General features: G+C 35.9%; 3 protein-coding genes across 4 annotated transcripts; 1 reads left to right on the top strand and 2 right to left on the bottom strand.

Annotated features, from left to right (window-relative positions):
- The first annotated feature begins 1,017 nt into the window (after positions 1-1,017).
- On the top strand, positions 1,018-4,050 carry LOC141672121 (heat shock factor protein HSF30-like). Its single transcript, XM_074478615.1, has 2 exons — positions 1,018-1,470; positions 2,564-4,050. Exons 1-2 carry the CDS (start codon positions 1,117-1,119, stop codon positions 3,389-3,391), a joined length of 1,182 nt encoding a protein of 393 aa, XP_074334716.1. The 5' UTR covers positions 1,018-1,116; the 3' UTR covers positions 3,392-4,050.
- Positions 4,051-4,419: 369 nt separating this feature from the next.
- Positions 4,420-7,570, bottom strand: LOC141670811 (protein IQ-DOMAIN 6-like). Of its 2 annotated transcripts, none has more exons than XM_074476818.1 (5): positions 7,448-7,570; positions 6,702-6,971; positions 5,655-5,882; positions 5,408-5,521; positions 4,420-5,311 (listed from the first exon to the last, which is right to left on the bottom strand). In XM_074476818.1, exons 1-5 carry the CDS (start codon positions 7,511-7,513, stop codon positions 4,709-4,711), a joined length of 1,281 nt encoding a protein of 426 aa, XP_074332919.1. In that variant the 5' UTR covers positions 7,514-7,570; the 3' UTR covers positions 4,420-4,708. The 2 variants fall into 2 exon arrangements, with proteins under 2 accessions (XP_074332919.1, XP_074332918.1); XM_074476817.1 differs by having other exon boundaries at positions 4,420-5,314.
- A 4,029-nt stretch (positions 7,571-11,599) lies between these two features.
- LOC141673270 (uncharacterized) lies at positions 11,600-12,604 on the bottom strand. The gene has a single exon (XM_074480002.1). The coding sequence runs from the start codon at positions 12,602-12,604 to the stop codon at positions 11,600-11,602; it is 1,005 nt and encodes a 334-aa protein (XP_074336103.1).
- Positions 12,605-15,657: the final 3,053 nt, after the last annotated feature.

The following is a 15,657-nucleotide window of genomic DNA, read 5'->3' on the forward strand; positions in this document are numbered from 1 at the left end:
AAACCGCTTTGATGATACTTTCCCGCGCGGAGTTAACACTTTTAGGCGAAACCTAACATTATTAATACTAGCTTAAAACTCGTGCCATGCACGGATAACACATATTTTTTTAATATTATATTTATTTTAAAAAAAATGAATTTGATCCTTCATTTTGTTCATTTAAAATTTTAAATGATATGAATTCATAATAATTATATTAGTAGATGTATATGTTCATAACTTATTAAAACATTTAAACTTATTTAAAGGGATAGCATTGGTAAGGGGAAAATGTTATTATAAAGAAATTATTATTTTATTGAGGGTAAAAATATAATGTCTCAACTAAATCTTAATTATATTTAGTTTGCTTAAATTTAATTTAGTCTGAAGTAACAAATTAGAATAATATAAAATTCAATATGAATTAAAACATAAATTGGTTGAAGAAGTTGAATTTAATATAAATTATAATGATATAGAGTTCGATATAAAATAGAATTGAAATTGGTAAAGTAACAAATGATATCAATTAGAATTAGAATTGATCGACCCAATAATTAGAATTAGAACAATTAAGTAAGGATAATTAAGTAATTTCAGCAGATACCGACCGACTATCAAACTTTTAATGTTTCGTCTATTATAATATAGTATAGAATTTTTAAAGAATGTTGTGTTTTGAAAAAAGGTTTTACATAACTTAGATAAATGAATAGTACTTGATAAATTAATATTCTCGTCAATAAATAATTTTTTCTTATCTAAATACTTACGAAATATATTTTTGAATCTTAATAAAAAAATAATTTCATTTAATAAATAAATATTTTGGATCACAAGTGTATTTATTTATGAAAAGTAAGAAATTTTGAGGAAGGGCTAATCATCAAAGAAGTTTGTAGAACTTTCCACAGACCTCCAACAAATAACTTGCCTAACTTGTGCAGTCAAACAGTGAGACACGTCACATTTTAAGATTTTTACAAAAGCCCAAAATTTCAGACCAAAACACCTTCTCTCATCCTAGTTTCTCTAGAACATTCCACACCGCCTCTTATATCCCCTTCACTTAAATGCCTTTCATAACATAATAAAAAAACCCGGATCACAAATATAAAAATCTTGAAAAAAATGGAAAATTACACCCAAAAAATAGAAGAAATGAAAGTGAAAATAAAAGAAGAAGAAGCTGCTAGTGTAATGTTACATAATAATGATAATCAACAAGCTGTTGCTGCTTCATCTTCATCATCATCTTCTTCACCACCACAGCCAATGGAAGGTTTACATGAAGTGGGCCCACCTCCATTTTTAACCAAGATTTTTGATATGGTGGAAGACCCTAAAACTGATGCTGTGGTTTCTTGGAGCCAAGCAAGAAATAGCTTCATTGTTTGGGACTCTCATACATTTTGTGTCTCTATGCTTCCTAAATTCTTCAAGCATAATAATTTTTCTAGCTTTGTCAGGCAGCTTAATACTTATGTAAGTCTTTCTGATCATGCCCTTTTTAAGTTTTGGGTTTTTTCCATGATTTGTGCTTGTTTTGTTATCATTTTTTGTGGGTAGGTCTAAAAATCTCATCTTTTTCACATTATGTGCTTGAATTGTGTTGTTTTTAGGTTGTTGGTCCAAAAATTTTATCTTCTTCACATTATGTTCTTGAATTGTACTTTTCACATTGTGTTTTAGCTTTTTTCTACATGATTTGTGCTTGTTTTGTGATAATTTTTTTGGGTTAGTCCAAAAATCTAATCTTTTTTACATTATGTGCTTGAATTGTATACATTATGTGCTTGAATTGTATTATTTTTTGGTGAGTTGATCTCAAAATTTCATTTTTTTTACATTATGTGCTTGTTTTTTGATCATTTTTTTGTGGGTAGGTCTAAAATTCTGATCTTTTTTAGATTATGTGCTTGAACTGTATTATTTATAGGTGGGTTGGTCCAAAAATTTCATCTTTTTTTATGTGCTTGAATTGTGTCTATATGCTAAATTCTTCAAGCATAATATTTTTTCCCAGCTTTGTGCGTCAGCTCAATACTTATGTGAGTCTTTCTGATCATGCTCTTTATAAAACTTGTTTTACATGATTTGTGCTTGTTCTCTGATCATTTTTCGTGGGTAGGTCTAAAAATCCCATCTTTTTCACATTATGTGCCTAAATTGTGTTGTGTTTAGGTGGATTGGTTTAAAATTTTCATATTTTTTACATTATGTGCTTGAAATGTATTATCTTTATGTGGGCTGGTCTAAAAGATTCATCTTTTTTACGAAATTCTCTATCTGTTCCAAGATTGTTTGAGATCGTTTGATCTTTTGTTTATGATTGTCTGATTGCTGATCTTTGTCACTAACCTGATTTCATATGGGTATCTATATAGTTTAACTTAACTAGGTTCTGTATGATATGTGAAGAAGTGTACAACATTGCATACTTTGAAAATGTTTGTACTTTGGTTACTAATAGCACATATGTTTTTTTTTGCATCGGAGATGTTGTGTTCTGTAGTTTTGCCCTTGTTCTGCAAAATAATTATAACTCTGACTCGGTTAAATATGTAAATTGATATAGGGTTTCAGGAAAGTGGACCCTGATCGATGGGAATTTGCTCATGAAGGTTTCTTGGGAGGCCAGAAGCATCTCTTGAAGACTATAAAAAGGAGAAGGAATGTATCGCAGGGGATGCAATCAAGAGGAGGAGGAGGAGGAGGAGGGATGCAATCAAGAGGAGGAGGACCTTGTGTTGAATTAGGCCATTATGGCATTGATGGAGAGTTTGAAAAATTGAGGAGGGATAAAAACATGTTAATGGCAGAAGTTGTGAAGCTCCGTCAACAACAGCAGGATTCCAAGAATCTGATTATAGCAATGGAGAGTAGGATTCAGGCAACAGAGGCTAAGCAACATTATATGATGAATTTCCTTGCGAAGGCTGTTAGTAATCCTCTATTCCTCCAGCAGTATGTGGAGAAGCATGGAACAATTATGGATTCAAAAAAGATTGAGATTGGAAGGAAGAGAAGGTTGACTCTGAGCCCTAGTTTGGAGAATTTTGAAGACCAGGTTTCGGATTATACAAGTCAGCATCAAGAAACTTCCGTAAATGCTGGAACTGAAGTGGAGTCATTCTTGTCAGCCGCAGCGGATAACGAGTCAACTGATAATATCAATACCCCAAAGGTACCTACAAATGATGAACACTTGGATCCTTTCAATGAGAATATGTGGGAGGAGTTACTTAATAATGATCTGAGAATTGGGGACAAAGAGAAGGAAGAAGCTGGAGTAGGTGATCAACCTGAATCAAAAGTTGACAATTTGGCAACATCATCGAGTTGGGATATTGACAGGCTACAAGACCTTGTTGATCAATTGGAATATCTCAGGTCGGATTCTTGAAAGCTAAATTTTATAGAGATGAATGAAGTGGTACTTTGTGTTTGCATTTTGGTACGGTAAATTGGTTGGTCTGTGCAACTTCATCCCTGTACCTTAATTTGTGTATGAATCATCAATGCATACTTTTAGTTTCTTATTTTACTTCAATTACATGGCTAATTTTATAATTTGTGTCATATACAGCAAGGGAAGGGGGCGGTGAAGTTGCATGGAGGCTCATGTGTCATGAATCCATCCTTGAAGACATCAGAATGGATCTTAAAATAGTTTATGATTATTAATGATAATTTTTCTTTTCTGTATTTCAGTTTCCGTTTCTCTCGGATTTCTTTCATTCTGTGATTGTGTGTGTGTGGCTGTGCTTATGTTCCTTTTGGTGCATTTTGCAGGAACCAGGAAGGTACTGTCACTAAAGTCTGGAAGCCTTGATCTACTTGCCTGGCTCTGGTTATTTCTATGCCACGGTCCTTGTATGTTGTTAGAGTCTGTCTCAGTGTCTCATATGAAGCTTACTTCATGTTCAGACAACTATGGTTTCTGTATCTTATGAGTGTCTTTGTGTAATGTTGCAAGTAGAGGAGTGTCTTAAAATATGAAGGGTGTGTTTCATTAGTGCATGTTATAATGTGACGAAGATTTTGGGAGCATTTTATTATTTATCTTCTAGCCTTCTTTTTGGACATAAATCGATATCTGTAAATTTGAAGTTTTTTACAATCTTTAATAATTCATGAAATATTATCAATCCTCTAGAATCGTAATTGAATACATCCACTTCAAATTTTCTAGTAGAATCTTTTGTTCTTTAAAGGATTATGAAGACTATGTGATCTTTTTTGGATATTCATATTCCATGGGTAACACGCATTTAAATGTAGGGAAGATAGAATTGAACTCCGAAATTTCATAAGAGATTAGTAGTTAAAAAGAATTGTGTGAAGTTGGAAGCATCTGTCATATTTATAAATTTACCAAATTGAATAAATTATAAAATGGTCCTTTAATAATAGATATACACAAAAAGAGGATTGAAGCTGCATCCTTGGTTTCTAAGGAATAATCATTTCTGATGAATGAAGAATGACAGTTCTCACCTTTGAGGGGGCATACAGGTTCTTAAGCACTTTTAAGCACCACAAAATTGTCCAAATTCTTGCAAACACAATAAAACTAAACTAATGCTGATCAAGTCACTCACACAAAAAGAGCCAAATCCTAACATAATCTACTCATCTCAGACATGGAACTACAAGCCGTTAGACAGGAAAGAATTTCAACAAAACCTAAAATCGCCAGGACCGGACTTCAAATCTTCTGTCACCAAATGTTGTTGGTTTTTCCAAGAAACTTTAGCTCATCCTTGGGCTGTGGCTGTGCTTTATGAGACATATTTCTTCGCTTAGCCTTAGCCGCTTCAGTCAGGTTCATATAGGTTGGCTTGCTCACACTGTTGTTATCATCTGTTCTACTCGAAGCCATGTTTGTGTATCCGGAAAGAGGAGTTGATGTGCAGAATGAAGGTGATGCAGAACTCTTGTCATAGTGAAATTCGGAGCTTGGACTTGACGATGAACGAGTGGTTTGCCCAATCAGAGAAGGTTTAGCTGAAATTCTGGTGGTTATGTTGTTTTTTCTAATTTTCACCGAGGGTTCAGAAGATCTAAAAATGTTGGTTTTGATGCTGTCGTCTACATAGGGTTTAGGAGGTGGAGTTATTTCTGAAGGATCAGAGTGGACTTTTTCCATCAATCGGTTTTCCCATGGTTTTGCCGCCATCCAACGCTCTAACCAACTCCAGCCCAAACTATCTTTGCTAAACTCATTTTTGCGGGATGCAATCGAAATGTTAGTCTGGGAGTGATTTTTGCGGGATGCAATCGAAATGTTAGTCTGGGAGTGAGAGCTTTGAATAGAATTCAACTGCTGAAAGAAAGAAAGTGAAGATGTTAGAGCATTGTTTGGGGATAGAACACTAAGTAAAAGAACATTAGCGATCAAATCTTGCACTTGATATACCTTTTGAGCATGAGAATATGCAAGGGCTCTTTCTCTCTTAAACGCTCCCTCTTGCCTCATTTGTATCTTTGCTTTCACTTCTAGTATTGTGCCTCTACTATCGCACCATCCCTCCTGAATTAAAATGAATTGTTAGACAATAGAAAACAAAATTTAGATTGACAAACATTATGAAAGAAATAAAGAAACCTTCAAGCTTATAGGAGCAACTTGAAATGATTGAATCAAGAAAAATTAAAATTTATACCTCGGCCTCTTTTAGGAGTTCAGCCTTGCTGCGGCGTTCCTTTAGCATATCCTGCACAGCCTGACCTTCCATGGACATACGCACACGACGAGCTCTGACTCTTGCTTGAACGCGAACAAGAGCCTGCATGCACTTAAGGGTCACAGCCGCTTGCTTTCTCACTTGTCTGCCTCGTACTAATGCTTGAATCTTAACTACTCCTTTTAAGGCCCTTAAAGCCCTCCTTGCCTACATTTATCAAATTGGGTTCAATTGAAAGCTAAAAAACCAAATTAAACTATCAACCAGTAAAAGCACTGTTACAACAAATAAACTACAAGTAGCCGGTGAAAATAGAAACAATATGTTTCAAAAACTGAACATAGAACATATAACAATGCAGCAAAAGTTGTGAAATTTTAAAAACCAACATCATAGCTAATCTACCAAGTACATGATAACGTATACGACTGAAGGACGAGAGTTGGGGAGGAGTACTGCTGCTTAGGCCTGCCAGCTTCATGCAAGCATTTGAGCTTGCGCAATTGGAGGAGGAGAATAGCCAATGACCGAGCTTGAGATGGAAATAAAGAGAATATTTGAAAGAAATAGATTCTTCCTTTTATCTCCGCAGAAGGCCGGATTGATGCAACTTATCAATCCTTGTGGGAGCAACTACGGTAGCCCCTATGCGATGGAAAACGTTGAGTAGCTTACAAGAATTAGCAGCACTACCAAAGTTTTATTCTAACAGCTAACGTTTACCCATTTGAAGAATTAGCATTAAACTCCACTACAGGAATTAGACACACGAGAAATTAAACGTTTTTGGAGAAGTTCAGTTCAAATGCATAAAACTAGGAAGCTCCGAGATATGCTTTATCATTGATTTAGGTAAAATCTGTAGCTATTGGGTACTTCTACCAACCAGAAAAAAACAATTCAACACACTGGGCATGTCTCACTCAAAAGTAGTAGATGTATGCATACTCAACTTTTCATTCGATTCCACAACATAATAACATTCACACAACTAATCACATTGTACAATTAAAGAAACACACTTACCAGAAATCCACGAAAAGCTGTTTGAATCCGAATGGCTGCCCATTCTTTCCTCACAACCTTGAAATCCCTAGGAGGAGCTCTAACTACAGTAGCAACAGCAGCTGTGAAAGCAGAATCACCATTATTTACTGATGATATATCAGAACCATCCGAGTAAGTAATCGATCTATATTGTTGATTCCCTGCAAATCCCTCCCAAGCTGTAGACACTAAATCCCCAGATGAGCTCCTCCACAGCTTCCATTTCTTGCCCTTTCCCCCACCTTTTTCCTACACAAAACACAGTTACACATACATTTTAGCTACCTCATAAAACATAGAAAAGATTGACATTTTTATTCAAAACACACATTTACATACACTTTTTAGTCAGCTTATTAAACACATTCAAGAAGAGATTTTAATTTAAAACGCAAAGCTGTACACACATGCTTCTTAGCTATCATATAAAAAAAACAAAACAAAGATTAACTTTTTATTCAAAACTCTCTCTCTCTCTCCCCATCTCTGTCCCCCCTCCCTCTCTCCCTCTCTCTCTCTCTCTCTCTCTCTATCTATCTATCTATCTATCTATCTCTCCCTCTCTCTGTGTATCTCTCTCTCTCTCCCCTTAGCTACACTCTTGACACAATAAAGATGCAATCTTTATCCAAAACACAATGTTACTTGCACACACAGACACGCAAATTTCTTAGCTACCACATAGAACAAAGTAAAGATAGATTTTTATTCAAGAATATGCATACCTGATCATCTTTATCATGCTTCTTGAGCCCAATCAAATTTTTTACCCATTTTCCTGAACCACCCATTTGGGTCAAGTTCTTGATTTGGTAAATTTGAGTTTGAGATACTCCAAAAAATCTATGATATATTGTAATATCCTAGCTATAAAAGAACAACCGGAGAGCTACTAAATTTAACAGAAGGAGGTAAGAAGCTGAGCATAGAAAGAAAGCTCGGGTGCATCTTTCTTCATTATCGAGTGTGGCTATTTATAGCCAATGTGAATTTGCAAGAAGCCAAGAACATTAAATGCATACACAAATTCTACTCCTATAAATCATAGCCCTACTATTTGATTCATTGACCACATGCATGGCAATCACTATATTACAACACTCCCCTTTAATTGTCATGATAGTGTGGATCATCAATTGCCTCGTTAAAACCTTGTCAAAGAAAAACCCAGTGGGATAAAAACTTTAACGAAGGAAAAAGAGTACAATCTCCCCTTGGAAGAAAACATCAATCACTGGAGTTTTGTTGCAGCATATTCTTGAGTCGACGCATTCCAATGTTATGTCGCAGCTTTGCAAAGGTTGAATTTGGTAATGATTTTGTGAATAAATCTGCAAGGTTGTCACATGATTGAATTTGTTGTACATCAATTTCTCCATTCTTTTGAAGCTCATGAGTATAGAAGAATTTTGGTGAAATGTGCTTCGTCCTGTCTCCTTTGATGTATCCCTCTTTGAGTTGATCAATGCATGCAGTGTTATCCTCAAACATAACAGTAGGACTTCTCGTGATGTCCGGCAATCCACATGATTCTTGAATGTTCTTGATAATAGATCGCAACCAAACACATTCTCTACTGGCTTCGTGAATTGCAATTAGTTCTGAGTGATTTGTTGAGGTTGCCACTGTAGTTTGCTTCGTGGATTTCCATGAAATGGCTGTACCGCAATATGTGAATACATATCCAGTTTGTGATTTTCCAAAATGAGGATCTGACAGATATCCAGCGTCTGCATATCCAATCAACTGAGATGTCGAGTTTTCTGGAGAGAATAACCCAAAATCAACGGTTCCACGAAGATAACGAAATATATGCTTGATCCCATTCCAATGTCTGGCCATCGGAGCAGAGCTAAATCTAGCCAATAAATTGACAGCAAAGGCAATATCTGGCCTTGTATTATTCGCAAGATACATAAGTGCACCAATTGCTCCAAGATATGGGATTTCAGGACCAAGAACCTTTTCATCATCTTCTCGTGGTCGAAATGGATCTTTATCTGGTTCTAAAGATCTAACCACCATTGGAGTAGTCAACGGATGAGATTTATCCATGTAAAATCTGCTCAAAACCTTTTCTGTATATGTAGATTGGTGGAGGAAAATTCCTGATGACAAGTGCTCGACTTGTATACCAAGACAATATTTTGTCTTCCCAAGATCTTTCATTTCAAACTCTGTCTTTAGATATATGACAGCTTCATCAACCTCTGTAGCTGTTCCTACAAGGTTTAAATCATCCACATATACAGCAATAATCACAAAACCAAATTGTGATTTTTTGATAAAAACACATGGACAAATTTGATTACTAATATACCCATTCTTTTGTAAATAACGACTAAGTCTGTTATACCACATACGACCAGATTGTTTCAATCCATACAATGATCGTTGAAGTTTAATGGAGTATATATGACGAGGTTTCTTGAACTCATCCATTTTTAATCCTTCTGGGATTTTCATAAAAATATCACTATCGAGTGATCCATATAGGTATGCAGTAACAACGTCCATAAGACGTGTTTCTAATTTTTCTTTAGATGCCATACCTAATATAAAACGAAAAGTAATTCCATCCATTACTGGCGAGTATGTCTCATGATAATCAATGCCAGGCCTTTGAGAAAACCCTTGTGCTACAAGTCGGGCTTTATATCTCACAATTTCATTCTTTTCATTTCTTTTTCTTATGAATACCCATTTATTCCCAACAGGGTTCACACCGATTGGTGTTTGGACAACAGGTCCAAATACTTCTCTTTTGCGCAATGAATTTAATTCTGTTTGAATTGCGTCTTTCCATTTTAGCCAGTCTTTTCTTTGACGGCATTCATCCACACTTTGTGGTTCAGGATCAGAATTTATGTCGACATCCAATGCCGCTGAATACACAAATACATCATCGATTATGGCTTTACTTCGATCCCATAATTTCATATCATGCACATAATTTATTGAAATTTCATGATTATTTAATCCCGAATCTTCAGGGACGGGAATCTCTTCAGGAGATAATACCACTTCGGGGGTATTTGCTTCTTCTGGAGCATGTGCCACTTCAGGGGCAATTTTCTTTGTCTTTCTTTTTCTTGGTGCAACATCTTTCGCACCGACCGGTCTACCACGCTTCAGGCGTGGCTTTGAATCTGTAACCAATTCATTTGTACTTGATTTTTGAATTGGTATATCTACTCTAGCTGGAGTATTTACTGCAGGTATATGAGATTTAATTACATTTCTAGAATCGTTAAATGCGTCAGGCATTTGGTTTGCGATATTTTGCATATGTATGATTCTTTTAACTTCAAGTTCGCATTTACCGGTACGTGGATCTAGAAAATGTAACCCCGACGCATTCCATGTTATGTCAGGATTAATCTTATTCACATGTTTATCTCCCCCTAAGGGAGGAAACAAAGATTCGTCAAAATGACAATCTGCGTATCGTGCAGTAAATAAGTCTCCAGTTAGTGGTTCAAGATATCTAATTATAGATGTTGAATCAAAACCAACATAGATACCTATTCTTCTTTGAGCTCCCATCTTCGATCTCTGTGGTGGAGCAATCGGTACATATACAGCACTTCCGAAGATTTTGAAATGAGAAATATTAGGGATTTGACCAAGTACCATCTGTAGTGGAGAATGTTGATTATAGGCAGTTGGTCTAATCCTTATAAGATTAGCAGCATGAAGTATTGCATGACCCCAAATAGATGTAGGTAATTTGGCTTTCAATAACAACGGTCTTGCAATAAGTTGAAGTCTTTTGATAAAGGACTCGGCTAACCCATTTTGTGTATGTACATGAGGAACTGGGTGCTCAACTGAAATTCCTACAGACATGCAATAGTCAACAAAAGGTTGCAGATGTGAACTCACCGACATTATCTAAACGAATTGACTTAATACAATGGTCTGGGAATTGAGCTCGCAACTTGATTATCTGGGCAAGTAATTTTGCAAAAGCATCATTACGAGTTGAGAGAAGACAAACATGAGACCATCTAGTTGAGACATCTATTAGTACCATGAAGTACCTAAATGGACCAGATGATGGGTGGATCGGTCCACATATGTCGCCCTGTATCCTTTCTAGAAAACTTGGACTTTCAAGCTTAACTTTAGTAGGAGATGGCCGAGTAATCAATTTTCCTAAAGAACATGCCGAACATGGAAGGTCATTTTTAGAAAGAACTTTAAAATCTCTAAGAGGATGTCCGGTAGAATTCTCTATAATACGACGCATCATAGAGACTCCAGGATGACCTAATCTTTCATGCCAAAGGGTAAATGATTTTGGATCTATGAGTTTGGAAGCAATGACATTGTGTGACTCAATGGTTCTGATTTTCATCATATATAATCCTGAGGAAAGTGACTGAAACTTTTCTAAGATTTTTTTGTTGCTAGAATTAGCAGAAGTAATAAGGAGATATTCTTTACCAGCCTCAGAAGTGGTTTCGATGTGAAAATTGTTAAATCTGATATCCTTAAAACTAAGAAGATTTCTAGTGGACTTACTAGAAAATAATGCATTTGGAATATGTATGTGTGTACCATTAGGTAAGACGAAACTAGCTTTTCCAAAACCTTCGATTATATTAGATACGCCAGAAATCGTTCCAACTTGAGCTTCAGTTTTGGTTATATGGGTAAAGTATTTTTTATTTTGTAGAATCGTATGAGTTGTACCACAATCAGCAATGCATATATCTTCAGAATCCATTCTGTATATAATTAAGAAACATGATTTATTTGATAAGAACATAACACATTACATAGATAAAATAAAGCACACAGTACGCACTAGTAACTATAGTAATTCGGACCATTAATGCTCATTCCTCCGGTTACTAATAATTTTATGAAAACTAATCCTCAGCCTCCCACATGGGAGTTTCGTTAGTCTCATTAGGACCATTAACGCTTATTCCCCCGGTTGATATTATAAGAGAATCATCTAAGTTGTTGGCGAAATTGGTTTCCACCATTTTCCCTTTTGATCTTTTAGATGACTGATATAAATCAACAAGATGTTGTGGGATATAACAATTACGTGACCAATGCCCTTCCATTCCACACTTGTGACATAAATTGTTAGTTTTCCCTCCTTGTGGTGCCTTTCTTTTGCTCTGTGTTTCAGGTTGCCACTTCTGGTGACCAAAGCTATAATAAGGACGAAAATGCCCACGACCACGGCCTCGTCCACGGTAGCGACCATGGCCTCGTCCACCTCTATGCCCTTTTCCACGTACATTCTGCTGGAATGTCGTGTTATTTACTTCTGGTAAAGGGGTAGATCCCGTTGGACGGGATTGATGATTCTTAATCACCAATTCATGATTCTGCTCGGCAACAAGGAGGGTTGAAAGGAGATCCCCAAACTTGGTAAACTTGCGCTCCCTGTACATCTCGGCTAAGTTGATATTATTGGGATGAAAAGTGGATAATGTTTTGTCGATCTTTTTTTTCTCAGTAACAATCTCACCACACATAATGAGCCTAGAACTTATTTTGAATAGTGCTGAGCTATATGCCCGAACACTCTTAAAATCTTGAACCCTTAGATTAGCCCAATCATTTTCAGCTGCAGGTAGATAAACTAGTTTCTGATGATCGAACCTATCCTTTAGATTTTCCCATAAAATAAAGGGATCCTCGACTTCTAGGTACTCAGATTTTAGATCTTCATGCATGTGGTGTCGAAGGAAAATAATAGAGGTAAAATTTTCTTCAATTGTGGATGTGTTTTCTGCCTTTATTGTGTTGCCTAATTTCTTTGAACCCAAATGCAACTTTACATCTTGTACCCACGATAGATAATTCTCCCCAGAAATGTCCAATGCAACGAACGACAAGTTTGTAAGATTTGTCATTTTAATCTGAATTTAACACCAAAATTATTAACTTAAATTTTCAATATAAATATTACATATGTTAGGAATATATGTGCATTAGTTTGATGATATGTTTAACAAAACACTTAAGTAGAAATTCAGTGTCTGTAGCCTCAACGGATAAGACCACTTTGGCTATCCGTTGATGGTGTAGCTTTACTTAGAAATAAGTCTAGTGTTGTAGCATATTTCAGTCTCTGTATTTAAGATGTAATTCTTAGAAGTTGAGAGAAACTATGAGTCATGTTGACTACTAGAAGATATGCAGATAGGAAGGCCAATTGTAAATATTTCATGCCTTGTAATTTTGTATAAATGAAGTGGTATCAACGGATGACTTAAAGACCTTCAACGGATGAGAAGCTAAGCTTCAACGGATGTCTCTAAAGCTTCAACGGATGAGTGCATCAACGGATGAAAGCTTCAACGGATGTTCTGTTGATTAACCGTTGATAAGTGGTAGTTGTACCTACAAACAGAGGCACGTGGGTGAACAGAGATAACTGAAATGTGGCAGCCTAATTTCAGGAACATCAGAAAAAGCAGCCGTTCTACTCTAGTATAAAGAGACATTAAGTCAACAAAGTACTGGAGTGAACTGGAGAAGAAACAAGTGGAGATCTTACTTTATTATTTTATATATCCTTGTCTTCACTTGTAAACTTGGTAATATATAAACCAAGTTGTAGCTAGTAATTAGAAGAGAATTTTTCCAGAGCTGTTTAGAAAAATCTTGAGAGAAAAATTATCTAGTTTGTACTAGGATGCAGCTGTGATCAAATTCTTAGATCACAGAATTTCTGAAATACCATCTCTGGTGGAACAACAAATCCACCAGAAAAGTTTTTAAAGGTTTATTGTGTTCTTTACATTTGTGTTTGAATATATATCTGTCTGTATCAGCTTAAAGCAATTCACACACTTGTTCATCTTGAACACACAGTCTTTATAAACTGCTCAAAACATGAAAAAGTTTTGAGATTTACATTCAACCCCCCTTCTGTAAATCTCATTGTTAGTTCTCTAGAAATAACAATTGGTATCAGAGCAAGCTCTTGACAAACAAAGAGTTTAAAGATCTTGGAATCTAACAAAGATGAGTAAGAAGGATATTGGAGTAAAAATCCCAGTTCTTGACAGAGATAGTTATCACCACTGGAAGGTGAAAATGCACCTTCATCTACTCTCCCAAGATGAAGGTTATGTAAACTGTATTGAGAATGGTCCTCACATTCCCCACAAAGTAGCCACAGTTGCTACGGCCACAATTGCTGTTGGTCAACCCATTCCAAAACCTAGAGCAGAATGGGCAATGGAAGACACAGAAGAAGTCCACAAGGATAAGAAGGCTATGAACATTTTGTTTAATGGTCTTGACAAGGATATGTTTGATAATGTGATAAATTGCTCAACTGCCAAAGAGGTTTGGGACACAGTTCAGCTGCTGTGTGAAGGTACAGAACAAGTAAAAGAGAACAAGATGCAGCTTCTCATTCAACAGTATGAGTATTTTCATTTTGAAGAAAATGAATCTTTAAATGACACATTTAACAGATTCCAAAAGCTGTTGAATGGATTGAAGTTGTATGGTAGAGTGTACCAGGTGAAGGATTCAAATCTTAAATTCTTAAGATCCTTGCCAAAGGAATGGAAACCCATGACTGTCTCCTTAAGAAACTCTCAAGATTATAAGGACTTCACTCTTGAAAGATTATATGGAATCTTGAAGACTTATGAACTAGAGTTGGAACAGGATGAGGTATTGGAGAAGGGGAGAAAGAAAGGAAGTTCAGTTGCATTGGTAGCTGAAAATGAGAGGGAATGCAGACAAGAAACTGTGAGATCTACATCAAACTCCAAAGATGGTACAAGATATCAGGAATCAAGCAAAGGAAAAGAGCAAGTTGCTGAGAATGAAGACAACTCCAGTCAAGATGACTCTGATAGTGTTGATGAGCATCTTGCATTTCTGTCCAGGAGATTTGCAAAGATGAAGTTTAAGAAAAACACTAGAGCCACTAAACCTCATAAGAACATGGTGGACAAATCAAAGTTCAAGTGTTTCAATTGTGGTATAAGTGGACACTTTGCAAGTGAGTGCAGAAAGCCAACTTCTGAAAAGAAGAAATTTGACCAAGTAGATTACAAGAAGAAATATTTTGATCTGCTCAAGCAAAAGGAAAGGGCTTTCATTACTCAAGAAAAAGATTGGGCAGCTGATGGAGAGGAAGAGAATGAAGATGTGGAGTATGTCAACTTAGCTCTCATGGCTGATTCTGAGGAAAATGAAGTTAGTTCATCAAGCAATCAGGTAACAACTCAGGTAATCACAACTGATGTAACACAACTTACTAAAGAAGAGTGCAATGATGCTTTTAATGACATGTCTACTGAATTGTATCATTTGCGTGTGTCTCTTAAATCTCTTGCTAAAGAAAATAGTAGGATTAAAGAGAACAATCTGTTTTTAAGTAATAGAAATGCTATGTTAGAAGATAAGTTGATTGACCTAGAGAAAACCAAGCTGCATTGTATATCTGTTGAGAATGAACTAGCTGAATCTATTAAGAAAGTAGAAATACTTTCTAATCAATTAAAGAGAGAGCAAGAGGTGATTAAAGCCTGAAAAACATCTAGGGATGTTAGTGCTCAAATTGCCAAGGTCCAAGGAATTGAATCATTCTGTGAAACTGCCTGGGATAAAAACAAAATGAAACTGGAATTAATTGATGGGCTGTCAACGGATGTGGAATCAACGGATGATGAAGGTTATCCGTTGAAGGAAGAAAATGAGCATCCGTTGAAGGTTCCTCAATTAAAACAGGCAGATGTTTCTAATAGTGAAAATCTAAAGAAACTCAACAAAAAGTTTGGTTCAACTTCCAAGAACTTTGTTAAAGAAGAAGCAAGCACATCCAAAGATGTCAGTAAGGTGAATATAGGGCACATGACCTTAGAACAATTAAATAATAGGCTCAAGATGGTTGAGGATAAAAAGGAAACTAAAAGAAAATCTAACAGAAATGGGAAGG

The sequence above is a fragment of the Apium graveolens genome, chromosome 7 (assembly GCF_009905375.1).
Source record: "Apium graveolens cultivar Ventura chromosome 7, ASM990537v1, whole genome shotgun sequence".
Classification (NCBI taxonomy): Eukaryota; Viridiplantae; Streptophyta; class Magnoliopsida; order Apiales; family Apiaceae; genus Apium; species Apium graveolens.

Coding starts and splice junctions, on each gene's coding strand:
- LOC141672121 (XM_074478615.1), top strand. CDS start 1,117: ATGGAAAATTACACCCAAAAAATAGAAGAAATGAAAGTGAAAATAAAA. Junction 1,471..2,563: donor TCAGGCAGCTTAATACTTAT/GTAAGTCTTTCT, acceptor AAATTGATATAG/GGTTTCAGGAAAGTGGACCC.
- LOC141673270 (XM_074480002.1), bottom strand. CDS start 12,604: ATGACAAATCTTACAAACTTGTCGTTCGTTGCATTGGACATTTCTGGG.
- LOC141670811 (XM_074476817.1), bottom strand. CDS start 7,513: ATGGGTGGTTCAGGAAAATGGGTAAAAAATTTGATTGGGCTCAAGAAG. Junction 5,883..6,701: donor CAGCTTTTCGTGGATTTCTG/GTAAGTGTGTTT, acceptor TGATAAATGTAG/GCAAGGAGGGCTTTAAGGGC. Junction 5,315..5,407: donor CATATTCTCATGCTCAAAAG/GTATATCAAGTG, acceptor TCTTTCTTTCAG/CAGTTGAATTCTATTCAAAG.